Source organism: Pelophylax lessonae (genome assembly GCF_965119305.1).
Source record: "Pelophylax lessonae genome assembly, chromosome: 4".
In the NCBI taxonomy this organism is placed as follows: Eukaryota; Metazoa; Chordata; class Amphibia; order Anura; family Ranidae; genus Pelophylax; species Pelophylax lessonae.
In genome coordinates, this window is record NC_138771.1 from 769,831 (window position 1) to 783,461 (window position 13,631).

Below are 13,631 nucleotides of genomic sequence, written 5' to 3' on the forward strand. Positions count from 1 at the left end.
AATGGCTCGTTCCGTTGTGCTGCTGCCTCTCCTCTTTGTTCGGTAGTTACTGCCGATCGTGGATCTGCTGTGCGGTTTGAAATCCCGTCGCTTGCCACCAGTTGTAGCGGAGAAGTAGTTTAATCCACAGGGTCTCCGCTGATAGACAGGAAAACAGGTAATAATCCAAATAGGCCGGTACAGCATGCACAATCCAGGTAGCGTTATACCATCCTTCCCTCCCAAGGACTAGATGACACATAGGCTGGAAGTCAACAACTAGAATGCCTTGTTTATTGAAAACACAAGAGATCTACACTCTGCCAAAACCCCTCCCTCTTCGAGCCATTCCACACAAACACACATCCCATAATATGCTTACAAGGCAGACAGGAACAATAGGACAATGGAATGCAGGTATTCACAATAACAAACCCCACCCCACTGGCATGGGTCTATGAAACACTTCTACCATTTTCTAGCCATCTGCAATACATCCCCACACATCTCCTGAGGGACACTGCTCAGAAATATGATAGTCCCAAGTGAAAGAGTTCTCACTCTCTCCACACAAACCACACTACAAACACTTGGTTCTTAAAGGTATACACATGCAATAAACATAATGCATACACGAAGGACAATATACAGGGGCTGTGTTTGCCACAGTCACCTCATCTTCCACCATGCTGGGTGCTATACAATGACCAATGTCACCACCTCTTCTCCCCCCATGTTGGGTACCATGCATTGACCAATGTCACCTTGTCTCTCACCATGCTGGGTGCTCTACATTGACAAATGTCACCTCATCGCCCCCCATGCTGGGCACCATGCAATGACCAATGTTACCTCGTCTCCCGCCATTCTGGGCACTATACAATCACCAATGCCACCTCATCTCCCACTATGCTGAGCACCATACAATGACCGATGTCACCTCATCTCCCACCATGCTGAGCGCCATGCAATGACCAATGTCACCTCGTCTCCCACCATGCTGGGCACTATACAATGACCGATGTCACCTCGTTTCACACCATGCTGGGCGCCATGCAATGACCAATGTCACCTCATCTCCCACCATGCTTAGCACCATGCAATGACCAATGTCACCTCGTCTCCCACCATGCTGGGGGCCATGCAAACATGCTGAGCACTATACAATGACCGATATCACCTTGTCTTCCACCATGCTGGGTGCTATACAATGACCAATGTAACCTCATCTCCCACCATGCTGGGCGCCATGCAATGACCAATGTCACCTCATCTCCCACCATGCTGAGCGCTATACAATGACCAATGTCACCTCATCTCCCAACATGCTGAGCGCCATGCAATGACCAATGTCACCTCGTCTCCCGCCATGCTGGGCACCATGCAATGACCAATGTAATCTCGTCTCCCACCATGCTCGGAGCTATAAAATGACTAATGTCACCTCCTCTCCCACCATGCTGGGCCCCATGCAATGCCCAATGTGACCTCCTCTCCCCCCCATGCTGGGCACTATGCAATGACCAATGTCACCTTGTCTCTCACCATGCTGGACGTTTTACAATGACCAATGTCACCTCCGCTCCCACCATGCTGAGCGCTCTACAATGACGAATGTCACCTCCGCTCCCACCATGCTGGGCGCTATACAATGACCAATGTCACCTCCGCTCCCACCATGCTGGGCGCTAAACAATGACCAATGTCACCTCGACTCCCATCATGCTGGGCACCATGCAATGCCCAATGTGACCTTGTCTCCCACCATGCTGGGTGCCATACAATGACCAATGTCACCTTATCTCTCACCATGCTGGGCGCTATACAATGACCAATGTCACTTCTGCTCCCACCATGCTAGGCACCATGCAATGCCCAATGTGACCTCATCTCCCTCAATGCTGAGTGCCATACAATGACCAATGTCACCTCACCTCCCACCATGCTGGACGCTATACAATGACCGATGTTACCCCCCTCTCCCACCATGCTGGGCGCTATACAATGACCGATGTGACCTCCTCTGCCACCATTCTGGGCGCACTACAATGACCAATGTCTCCTCGTCTCCCATCATACTGGGCACCATGCAATGCCCAATGTGACCTTGTCTCCCACCATGCTGGGTGCCATACAATGACCAATGTCACTTTATCTCTCACCATGCTGGGCGCTCTACAATGACCAATGTCACTTCTGCTCCCACCATGCTAGGCACCATGCAATGCCCAATGTGACCTCATCTCCCACAATGCTGAGTGCCATACAATGACCAATGTCACCTCGTCACCCACCATGCTGGACGCTATACAATGACCAATGTCACCTCGTCTCCCACCATGCTGGGCACTATACAATGACTGATGTCACCTCGTCTCCCATTATGCTGGGCGCTATACAATGACCAATGTCACCTCGTCTCCCACCATGCTGGGTGCCATGCAATGACCAATGTCACCTCATCTCCCACCATGCTGGGTGCCATGCAATGACCAATGTCACCTCATCTCCCACCATGCTGGGCGCCATGCAATGACCAATCTCACCTCCTCTGCCACCATGCTAGGCACTCTGATTGCTGTCTCTTTGTCTCCCACCATGCTGGGGACTATACAATGTCTGATATACTAGAACTTTGCAATGCTCTGGGAGAAGGGAGGCCATGGAGATCCGTGTAATACGTGTTGTTGGGATGTGTCGTTGCTGTGCACATGCTGGGGGTTATTGATGGTAATATATAAGGCACGACTTTTTCTCGGGACCGCCGGGAGGTAAATCCACCGTGATACCCAGAGATTTATCCATCATGTGATTAACAAAAGGCTGAAGTCAGGGAAGTCATTTCCATCCAGAGGCGTATTTCTGCAAATCTGCTGTGGTTGGTCAGCGGGGGATCAGCCGCCGGGGGATGGAGGACAATAAGGCATTGCTGAGAGGCGATATGTCCTACCGAGAAATTCTTGCTGGATTTGGAGTTCTGACTCGTTAATCTGCTCACTTATTAAAGCCAGCGTTGCTTGGGGCGGGTGTAATACTTTCATTGGGGTTTAAGGAAAGATTTGGCCGTCTTAATTAAGAATGCTCGGCGTTGTTTCATTAGCGGGCTAATTTGTTTCAGGTTGACACGTATTACTTATTGATGAACCTCCTCCTCCAATTACACGCCTGATAATTCTGCTGGGATAAAGCGCCAGACCTGTTATCAGGGAACACGTAGGAGCCAGGTTGCTCGGGCACCTGGGTGTGCACAGATCTGATGGCTCTGTGTATAGAGGAAGGGTTAGGCGTGTGTCCACCCATCATGTCCTACCTTTTGTTATTCTGAGGAAATCCCTGTTTTTTTTCTCTGTGTCCGAGTGCTCAGTGAATGTTAACGGGAGTGACTTTTTAATTATCAATCAGTTGCTGCACCTGCAGGGTTCTATTGAGGAAAGTGGTGGGGTCTGCAACCCTTTAGATGTGATTTCCTATAGGGATTTAGGATATCTGACTTGTATGTTAGTGCACCCTTCTGGTAAAATCAACCAATCACAAAGCAGGAAATTACATTTCTGGGGGGCGGGGTTCTGTATATCATCTCTGCACAGAGCACCTCCAGGCGGCCATATTGCATTTTACAGAAAATTACAGCGACTGCAGATTGGAAAGGAAAGAATTTCTAATAACATTCTATTACAATGTAACTTGTGTAGCAATTTTTTACATTATTTTATTTTTAATTTGCTATTTTTTTCCCATTAAAGTGGAGTTACCCTTTAAGTGTTAATTTATAGGCATCAAACCCCACATGTGGGACGGCCTCACAACGACCAACCATCAGGAACATTGGGTCTGACCAATCAATGTCTCTCAGTGGCCGTAGAAGTGCGATGGGCGGGAAAAAAAGTGCGATGGGCGGGAATAGAAGTGCGATGGGCGGGAATAGAAGTGTGATGGGCGGGAATAGAAGTGGGATGGGTGGGAATAGAAGAGTGATGGGCAGGAATAGAAGTGGGATGGGTGGGAATAGAAGTGGGATGGGTGGGAATAGAAGTGCGATGGGCAGGAATAGAAGTGGGATGGGCAGGAATAGAAGTGGGATGGGTGGGAATAGAAGTGCGATGGGTGGAAATAGAAGTGGGATGGGTGGGAATAGAAGTGTGATGGGCGGGAATAGAAGTGTGATGGGCGGGAATAGAAGTGTGATGGGCGGGAATAGAAGAATGATGGGCGGGAATAGAAGTGGGATGGGTGGGAATAGAAGTGTGATAGGTGGGAATAGAAGTGCGATGGGCAGGAATAGAAGTGCGATGGGTGGGAATAGAAGTGGGATTGATGGGAATAGAAGTGTGATTGATGGGAATAGAAGTGTGATAGGTGGGAATAGAAGTGGGATGGGTGGGAATAGAAGTGGAATGGGCGGGAATAGAAGTGTGATGGGCGGGAATAAAAGTGTGATGGGCGGGAATAGAAGTGTGATGGGTGGGAATAGAAGTGTGATGGGTGGGAATAGAAGTGTGATGGGCGGGAATAGAAGTGTGATGGGTGGGAATAGAAGTGTGATAGGCGGAATAGAAGTGTGATGGGTGGGAATAGAAGAGTGATGGGCGGGAATAGAAGTGTGATGGGTGGGAATAGAAGTGGGATGGGTGGGAATAGAAGAGTGATAGGTGGGAATAGAAGTGTGATGGGTGGGAATAGAAGTGTGATGGGCGGGAATAGAAGTGTGATGGGCGGGAATATTACATAGTTACATAGTTAGTGAGGCTGAAAAAAGACACAAGTCCATCCAGTTCAACCTATGATGTGTGTGTGTGTTTGTTTTTAACCGTACATTGTATACCCCTGTATGTTGTGGTCTTTAAGGTGTCCATCCAATAGTTTTTTGAAACTATCAATGCTCCCCGCTGATACGACTGCTTGCGGAAGAGAATTCCACATCCTTACCGCTCTTACAGTGAAGAACCCCTTACGCATTTTAAGGTTAAACCGCCTTTCCTCTAGTTTTAGTGAGTGGCCACGCGTCTTGTTGTATTTCCTTTCTCTGAATAGTTTGTTCCTTATGCTAGGGTCACCAGTACAGTATTTGTACATTGATATCATATCCCCCCTCAATCGTCTCTTCTCCAGAGAGAATAAGTTCAGTGCTTGTAGTCTTTCCTCATAGCTGATGTCCTCCATTCCCCTAATTATTTTTGTTGCCCTTCTCTGGACTTTCTCCAGTTCCAGCACATCCTTCCTGAGGACCGGTGCCCAGAACTGGACAGCATACTCCAGATGTGGCCGGACCAGAGTCTTGTAGAGTGGGAGAATAATCTCTTTATTTCTGGAGTGAATCCCCTTTTTTATACATCCCAGTATTCTGTTGGCTTTGCTTGCGGCGGCTTGGCATTGCATGCCACTGCCAAGCCTGTTGTCTACCAGTACCCCCAGGTCCCTTTCCATCCTAGACTCACCCAGAGGTTCCCCCCCTAGTGCGTAGCTTGCTTTCTGGTTTCTGGCCCCCAAGTGCATTACTTTACATTTTTCAACATTAAACCTCATCTGCCATGTAGTTGCCCCCCCCCCCCATTATTTTGTTCAGGTCCGCTTGCAAGGTTTCCACATCCTGCATAGAAGATATTGGCATGCCTAATTTAGTATCATCTGCAAATACTGAGATTGTACTCGATATCCCCTCCTCCAGATCATTTATGAATAAATTAAACAGGATTGGCCCCAGGACAGAACCCTGGGGGACCCCACTTTCCACACCCACCCGATCCGAGTACTCTCCATTAATCACCACCCTCTGGACTCTCCCCTGGAGCCAGTTCTCTATCCAGGTACTCACCTTATGGTCCATACCTACCTTCCTTAGTTTGTACAGTAAGCGTTTGTGGGGAACGGTGTCAAAGGCCTTTGCAAAGTCCAGATACACCACATCCACAGACCTTCCTTTATCCAGATACATCCCATCCACAGACCTTCCTTTATCCAGATACACCACATCCACAGACCTTCCTTTATCCAGATACACCACATCCACAGACCTTCCTTTATCTAGGTGGCAGCTCACTTCATCGTAGAAGGTTAATAGATTGGTTTGGCATGAACGATTTTTCATGAATCCATGCTGATTGCTACTTATAATACCGTTTTCATTACTAAAGTCTTGTATGTGGTCCCTTATCATCCCCTCCAAAATTTTGCAGACTACTGATGTTAGGCTGACCGGCCTATAGTTACCCGGGATATATCTCGGCCCCTTTTTAAATATTGGTACCACGTTGGCTTTTTTCCAATCAGCTGGCACCATACCCGTCTGTAAACTATCCTTAAAGATCAAGAATAATGGTCTGGCAATCACCTGGCTGAGCTCATTAAGAACCCTTGGGTGCAAGCCATCCGGTCCCGGGGATTTATTTATGTTAAGTTTCAATAGTTTAGCTCTAAGTCTATCCTCTGTTAGCCATGGCGGCACTTCCTGAGGTGTATTATTTAGTTCGGCCTTACAAGCGGGGTTCGTGTAGCCCCCCGATTCCTTTGTGAAGACTGAAGAAAAGAATAGAAGTGTGATGGGTGGGAATAGAAGTGTGATGGGTGGGAATAGAAGTGTGATGGGCGGGAATAGAAGTGTCATGGGCGGGAATAGAAGTGTGATTGGTGAGAATAGAAGTGGGATGGGTGGGAATAGAAGTGTGATGGGTGGGAATAGAAGAGTGATGGGCGGGAATAGAAGTGTGCTGGGCGGGAATAGAAGTGTGATGGGCGGGAATAGAAGTGTGATGGACGGGAATAGAAGTGTGATGGGCGGGAATAGATGTGTGATGGGCGGGAATAGAAGTGTGATGGACGGGAATAGAAGTGTGATAGGCAGGAATAGAAGTGTGATGGGCGGGAATAGAAGTGTGCTGGGCGGGAATGGAAGTGTGATGGACGGGAATAGAAGTGTGATGGGCGGGAATAGAAGTGTGATGGGCGGGAATAGAAGTGTGATGGACGGGAATAGAAGTGTGATGGGCGGGAATAGAAGTGTGATGGGTGGGAATAGAACAGTGATGGGCGGGAATAGAAGTGTGATAGGCGGGAATAGAAGTGTGATGGGCGGGAATAGAAGTGGGATGGGCGGGAATAGAAGTGGGATGGGCGGGAATAGAAGTGGGATGGGTGGGAATAGAAGTGTGATGGGCGGGAATAGAAGTGTGATGGGTGGGAATAGAAGTGTGATGGGCGGGAATAGAAGTGTGATGGGCGGGAATAGAAGTGTGATGGGCGGGAATAGAAGTGTGATGGGCGGGAATAGAAGTGCGATGGGCGGGAATAGAAGTGTGATGGGCGGAAATAGAAGTGTGATGGGCGGGAATAGAAGTGCGATGGGCGGGAATAGAAGTGTGATGGGCGGGAATAGAAGTGCGATGGGCGGGAATAGAAGTGTGATAGGCGGGAATAGAAGTGTGATAGGCGGGAATAGAAGTGTGATGGGTGGGAATAGAAGTGTGATGGGCGGGAATAGAAGTGCGATGGGTGGGAATAGAAGTGCGATGGGTGGGAATAGAAGTGTGATGGGTGGGAATAGAAGTGTGATGGGCGGGAATAGAAGTGTGATGGGCGGGAATAGAAGTGTGATGGGCGGGAATAGAAGTGCGATGGGCGGGAATAGAAGTGCGATGGGCGGGAATAGAAGTGCGATGGGTGGGAATAGAAGTGTGATGGGCGGGAATAGAAGTGTGATAGGCGGGAATAGAAGTGTGATGGGCGGGAATAGAAGTGGGATGGGCGGGAATAGAAGTGGGATGGGCGGGAATAGAAGTGGGATGGGTGGGAATAGAAGTGTGATGGGCGGGAATAGAAGTGTGATGGGTGGGAATAGAAGTGTGATGGGCGGGAATAGAAGTGTGATGGGCGGGAATAGAAGTGTGATGGGCGGGAATAGAAGTGTGATGGGCGGGAATAGAAGTGCGATGGGCGGGAATAGAAGTGTGATGGGCGGAAATAGAAGTGTGATGGGCGGGAATAGAAGTGCGATGGGCGGGAATAGAAGTGTGATGGGCGGGAATAGAAGTGCGATGGGCGGGAATAGAAGTGTGATAGGCGGGAATAGAAGTGTGATAGGCGGGAATAGAAGTGTGATGGGTGGGAATAGAAGTGTGATGGGCGGGAATAGAAGTGCGATGGGTGGGAATAGAAGTGCGATGGGTGGGAATAGAAGTGTGATGGGTGGGAATAGAAGTGTGATGGGCGGGAATAGAAGTGTGATGGGCGGGAATAGAAGTGTGATGGGTGGGAATAGAAGTGTGATGGGTGGGAATAGAAGTGTGATGGGTGGGAATAGAAGTGCGATGGGTGGGAATAGAAGTGCGATGGGTGGGAATAGAAGTGCGATGGGTGGGAATAGAAGTGTGATGGGCGGGAATAGAAGTGTGATGGGCGGGAATAGAAGTGCGATGGGCGGGAATAGAAGTGCGATGGGCGGGAATAGAAGTGCGATGGGTGGGAATAGAAGTGTGATGGGTGGGAATAGAAGTGTGATGGGCGGGAATAGAAGTGTGATGGGCGGGAATAGAAGTGCGATGGGCGGGAATAGAAGTGCGATGGGTGGGAATAGAAGTGTGATGGGTGGGAATAGAAGTGTGATGGGTGGGAATAGAAGTGTGATGGGTGGGAATAGAAGTGTGATGGGCGGGAATAGAAGTGTGATGGGTGGGAATAGAAGTGTGATAGGCGGGAATAGAAGTGTGATGGGTGGGAATAGAAGTGCGATGGGCGGGAATAGAAGTGTGATGGGCGGGAATAGAAGTGTGATGGGCGGGAATAGAAGTGCGATGGGCGGGAATAGAAGTGTGATGGGTGGGAATAGAAGTGTGATGGGCGGGAATAGAAGTGTGATGGGCGGGAATAGAAGTGCGATGGGCGGGAATAGAAGTGTGATAGGCGGGAAGCTGATGACTCTACCTGGCTGTCTCCTTCCATTCCAGCTCCTCCCCGTCATGTTGCAGGGTGTCCATCTCGGTGAAGAGGGTGGGATTTGGGGCGTCATCGTCGTCCCCCAGGATGTACCTCAGACGCTCCGCTGCTGGAGACACTAAGGGTAAAATAAATCTGTTAGTATTTTCTAGCGCTAAAAAATGCTAAAAACCTGTTTAGAGCTAAAGCCGGAACTCTCATTGAGAGGAATATTCCGCTTTATATTATAAATAGAAATAAACATTATTGGTGTGATTGGGACCCTAATTCATATCTCCCCGTCACCCCCACATCATCCTCCAATCATCTCCAGCCTCCTCCTACCACTCTAAAGGAGACCCCACCCATTTTCTTCCTAGAATTCTGGGACACGGACTCACTGTGCCCTGTGAGGAGGCACTGCTGTGTCATACATTTCACAGAGCCCGCCTTCTGAGAGGAGGAGTTTCAGAAGGCGGAGTCAGTACAGGAATCAGCAAGGTACCATTGGATATGTAGTCCTTAGAAATGGAGGAGAAGCTGCAAAGCATTCTGGGAATACAGGAAACAGATGGCCAGCAGACAGGCAGCGCTCAAACCATACCGATATTTTGGCCAAAGCATATCGGTATCGGCTGATATCTGCCGATATTTTCGGACATTTAAAAAAAATGTTTTTTCTATTTTTTTTTTTTTACACAGGTACTCTTGTGGAGGGATCTGGGGGTCTAAAAGACCCCAAACCCCTCCTCTGCACTTAAAAGCTGTCATGTTTTTGAATTTGGCGCCGAGTACCCGGAAATGTCATGACATCACTTCCGGGTTTTTGCATGGAGACCCGATCAGAGCCGAATGCAGCTTTGATCGGTTCTTCTGTTCGGCGGCCTGCAGGCTGGTTGCCCGGGATGGTGAGACGGGAGACCCGGGTGAGCCGCGGAAGGCGGTGGGAGGGGGGGGGGACGTCCCTTCCCACTCCTTGTAATGACAGCCGAGCGGCTTCTCAGCCCCATCAGTTGTCATTACAAGACAGCCGACCGTCGGCTATGGACGCCGGTACCGGGGTGATGCCTCTAGCTGCAGCCATCACTACGGTACAGCACTTTCCCGAAATATCAGTAATATCGGTAACCTCCGGGGCTGATTCCGATATATCCGGGAAAGTGCATATCGGCCCTCGATATATCAGCTTTGCCAATAATCAGTTGATCCCTACAGGGAAGGGGGCAACATCAGGGGCGATCAGAGAGTCAAATGTGTTCCTAGGGAGTGCTTACTAACTGTGGGGGAAGGGGCTTTGACTGTGAGAAGACAGAGATCCATGTTCCTGCTTAGCAGAAACACAAGATCTCCATCTTCCCCTATCACAGAACAGCGATCTGCCTCTCTCACTAACGTTTGCAGGGTGCCGGCAAACATCGGGTCTGCCGGACCCACTGATTGGCTCCCACTGTGTCCAATCAGACCTAGTGCACAAAGTTTTGCCTTTAGTTCCACTTTAACCCTTTATTATACAGAGGAACAGCCGACACCTCTGAGTTTTCGGTGCCATTAGAAGGTATTACAGTGCAGGGCAGTGTAAGCATTGCGTTGTTTGTATTTCGCCTGTCTGCACATTGAATGGATTTTCTGCAGACGAGGACTGAAAAGAAGGAAAGCAGCCGACTGCGGATATCTGTGATTGGATGAAGGAATGACAAAGCTGAGTGAATGTTTTCAGTCTGAAGAGCCAATCATGTGCAAAGGAGGGAAAGAATAGGAATTTCTTTGGATGAGAGAAGAGATCGGAGATTTACCAATCAGAGTCCTCCAATAACTCCGATCCAATATCAGGTGATCTGTGCACTGCACCTGTGTCATCACCGGAGACATAGAACACAAACTGCCACCAAAGACCGCCTCCTTAGAGCCACACCTCCCCCCCCCATCCTATGACATTCCACCTAGAGGGGCCCCCTGATGCCCCCATTTTCCCAGTCCTGGTCTGCAGGTATGCTGCTTCCTACAGTGTGAACTGCAGACTGACTGTCAGCAAACCCGGAGAGAGCCGGGGATCACTGTTCCCAAAGGAAGGAAGGAAAGACAGAACAACAGTAAGAGGTATATAAGGGGTATACAGGTCCAAGGGGCATATAGGAGGTATATAAGTGGTATATTAGGGGTATACCAGAGGTATACAAGAGTGATATATGGGGTATATAAGAGGTATATATGGGGTATATATGAGGTATATAAGGGGCATAAATAGGGTATACAAGAGGTATATAAGGGGATTAAGAGGTATATATGGGGTAAATAAGGGGCATATAAGAGTTATATATGGGGTTTTTAAGGGGTAAATAGGAGGCATATAGGAGGTATACATAGGTCATATGAGATATATAAGAGGTATATATGGGGTATTCAAGGGGTATATAAGGGTTATATTAGGTGTAAATAAGAGTTAAATAAGCTGTATATAAGAGCAGTGGCGGCTGGTACTCAAAATTTTTTTGGGGGGCGCAAAAAGAAAAATGTAATAGGTATTGCTTCGCGGCAAAAAACGCAGTAAAAAATTGCGTGACTTTGAGGTCATGGTACAGGCATGGCACGGATGGTATAGGCATGGCACAGGTGCACAGGTGATGGTACAGGCATGGCACAGGCATGGCACAGATGATGGTATAGGCATGGCACAGGTGATGGAATAGGCATGGCACAGGTGATGGTATAGGCATGGCACAGGTGATGGTACAGGCATGGCACAGGCATGGCACAGATGATGGTATAGGCATGGCACAGGTGATGGAATAGGCATGGCACAGGTGATGGTATAGGCATGGCACAGGTGATGGAATAGGCATGGCACAAGTGATGGAATAGGCATTGCACAGGTGATGGTACAGGCATGGCACAGGTGATGGTACAGGCATGGCACAGGTGATGGTATAGGCATGGCACAGGTGAAGGTATAGGCATGGCACAGATGGTATAGGCATGGCACAGGTGACGGAATAGGCATGGCACAGATGATGGTATAGGCATGGCACAGGTGATGGAATAGGCATGGCACAGGTGATGGTATAGGCATGGCACAGGTGATGGAATAGGCATGGCACAAGTGATGGAATAGGCATTGCACAGGTGATGGTACAGGCATGGCACAGGTGATGGTACAGGCATGGCACATGTGATGGAATAGGCATGGCACAGATGGTATAGGCATGGCACAGGTGATGGAATAGGCATGGCACAGATGGTACAGGCATGGCAGAGGTGATGGTATAGGCAGGGCACAGATGGTACAGGCATGGCACAGGTGATGGAATAGGCATGGCACAGATGGTATAGGCATGGCACAGGTGATGCAAAAGGCACGGCACAGATGGTACAGGCATGGCACAGGTGATGGAATAGGCATGGCACAGGTGATGGAATAGGCATGGCACAGGTGATGGTAAGGACATGGCACAGGTGATGGAATAGGCATGGCACAGATGGTATAGGCATGGCACAGGTGATGGAATAGGCATGGCACAGGTGGTATAGGCATGGCACAGGTGATGGAATAGGCATGGCACAGATGGTACAGGCATGGCACAGGTGATGGAATAGGCATGGCACAGGTGATGGTAAGGTCATGGCACAGGTGATGGAATAGGCATGGCACAGATGGTACAGGCATGGCACAGGTGATAGAATAGGCATGGCACAGATGATGGTATATGCATGGCACAGATGATGGAATAGGCATGGCACAGATGGTATAGGCATGGCACAGGTGATGGAATAGGCATGGCACAGATGATGGTATAGGCATGGCACAGGTGATGGAATAGGCATGGCACAGGTGATGGAATAGGCATGGTACAGGTGATGGTATAGGCATGGCACAGGTGATGGAATAGGCATGGCACAAGTGATGCAATAGGCATTGCACAGGTGATGGTACAGGCATGGCACAGGTGATGGTACAGGCATGGCACAGGTGATGGTATAGGCATGGCACAGATGGTATAGGCATGGCACAGGTGATGGAATAGGCATGGCACAGATGATGGTATAGGCATGGCACAGATGATGGAATAGGCATGGCACAGGTGATGGAATAGGCATGGCACAGGTGATGGTATAGGCATGGCACAGGTGATGGAATAGGCATGGCACAAGTGATGGAATAGGCATTGCACAGGTGATGGACCGGTACAGGCATGGCACAGGTGATGGTACAGGCATGGCACAGGTGATGGTACAGGCATGGCACAGATGGTATAGGCATGGCACAGGTGATGGAATAGGCATGGCACAGATGGTACAGGCATGGCACAGGTGATGGTACAGGCATGGCACAGGTGATGGTATAGGCAGGGCACAGATGGTACAGGCATGGCACAGGTGATGGAATAGGCATGGCACAGATGGTATAGGCATAGCACAGGTGATGGAATAGGCATGGCACAGATGGTACAGGCATGGCACAGGTGATGGAATAGGCATGGCACAGATGGTATAGGCATGGCACAGGTGATGGAATAGGCATGGCACAGATGACACAGGCATGGCACAGGTGATGGAATAGGCATGGCACAGGTGATGGTAAGGTCATGGCACAGGTGATGGAATAGGCATGGCACAGATGGTATAGGCATGGCACAGGTGATAGAATAGGCATGGCACAGATGATGGAATAGGCATGGCACAGGTGATGGTATAGGCATGGCACAGGTGATGGAATAGGCATGGCACAAGTGATGGAATAGGCATTGCACAGG

The 13,631-nt window shown here is 49.3% G+C and overlaps 1 protein-coding gene across 3 annotated transcripts in view; it reads right to left on the minus strand.

Moving 5' to 3' along the window:
* The window catches only part of SLC4A5 (solute carrier family 4 member 5), a 152,964-nt gene that overhangs the window by 105,283 nt on the left and 34,050 nt on the right, over window positions 1-13,631 (minus strand). For all 3 annotated transcript variants that reach the window (XM_082252989.1, XM_082252990.1, XM_082252991.1), the window contains exon 2: window positions 8,893-9,022. In XM_082252989.1, coding sequence (XP_082109115.1) covers window positions 8,893-9,022 — 130 coding nt within the window. The remainder of the gene's footprint in view (window positions 1-8,892; window positions 9,023-13,631) is intronic.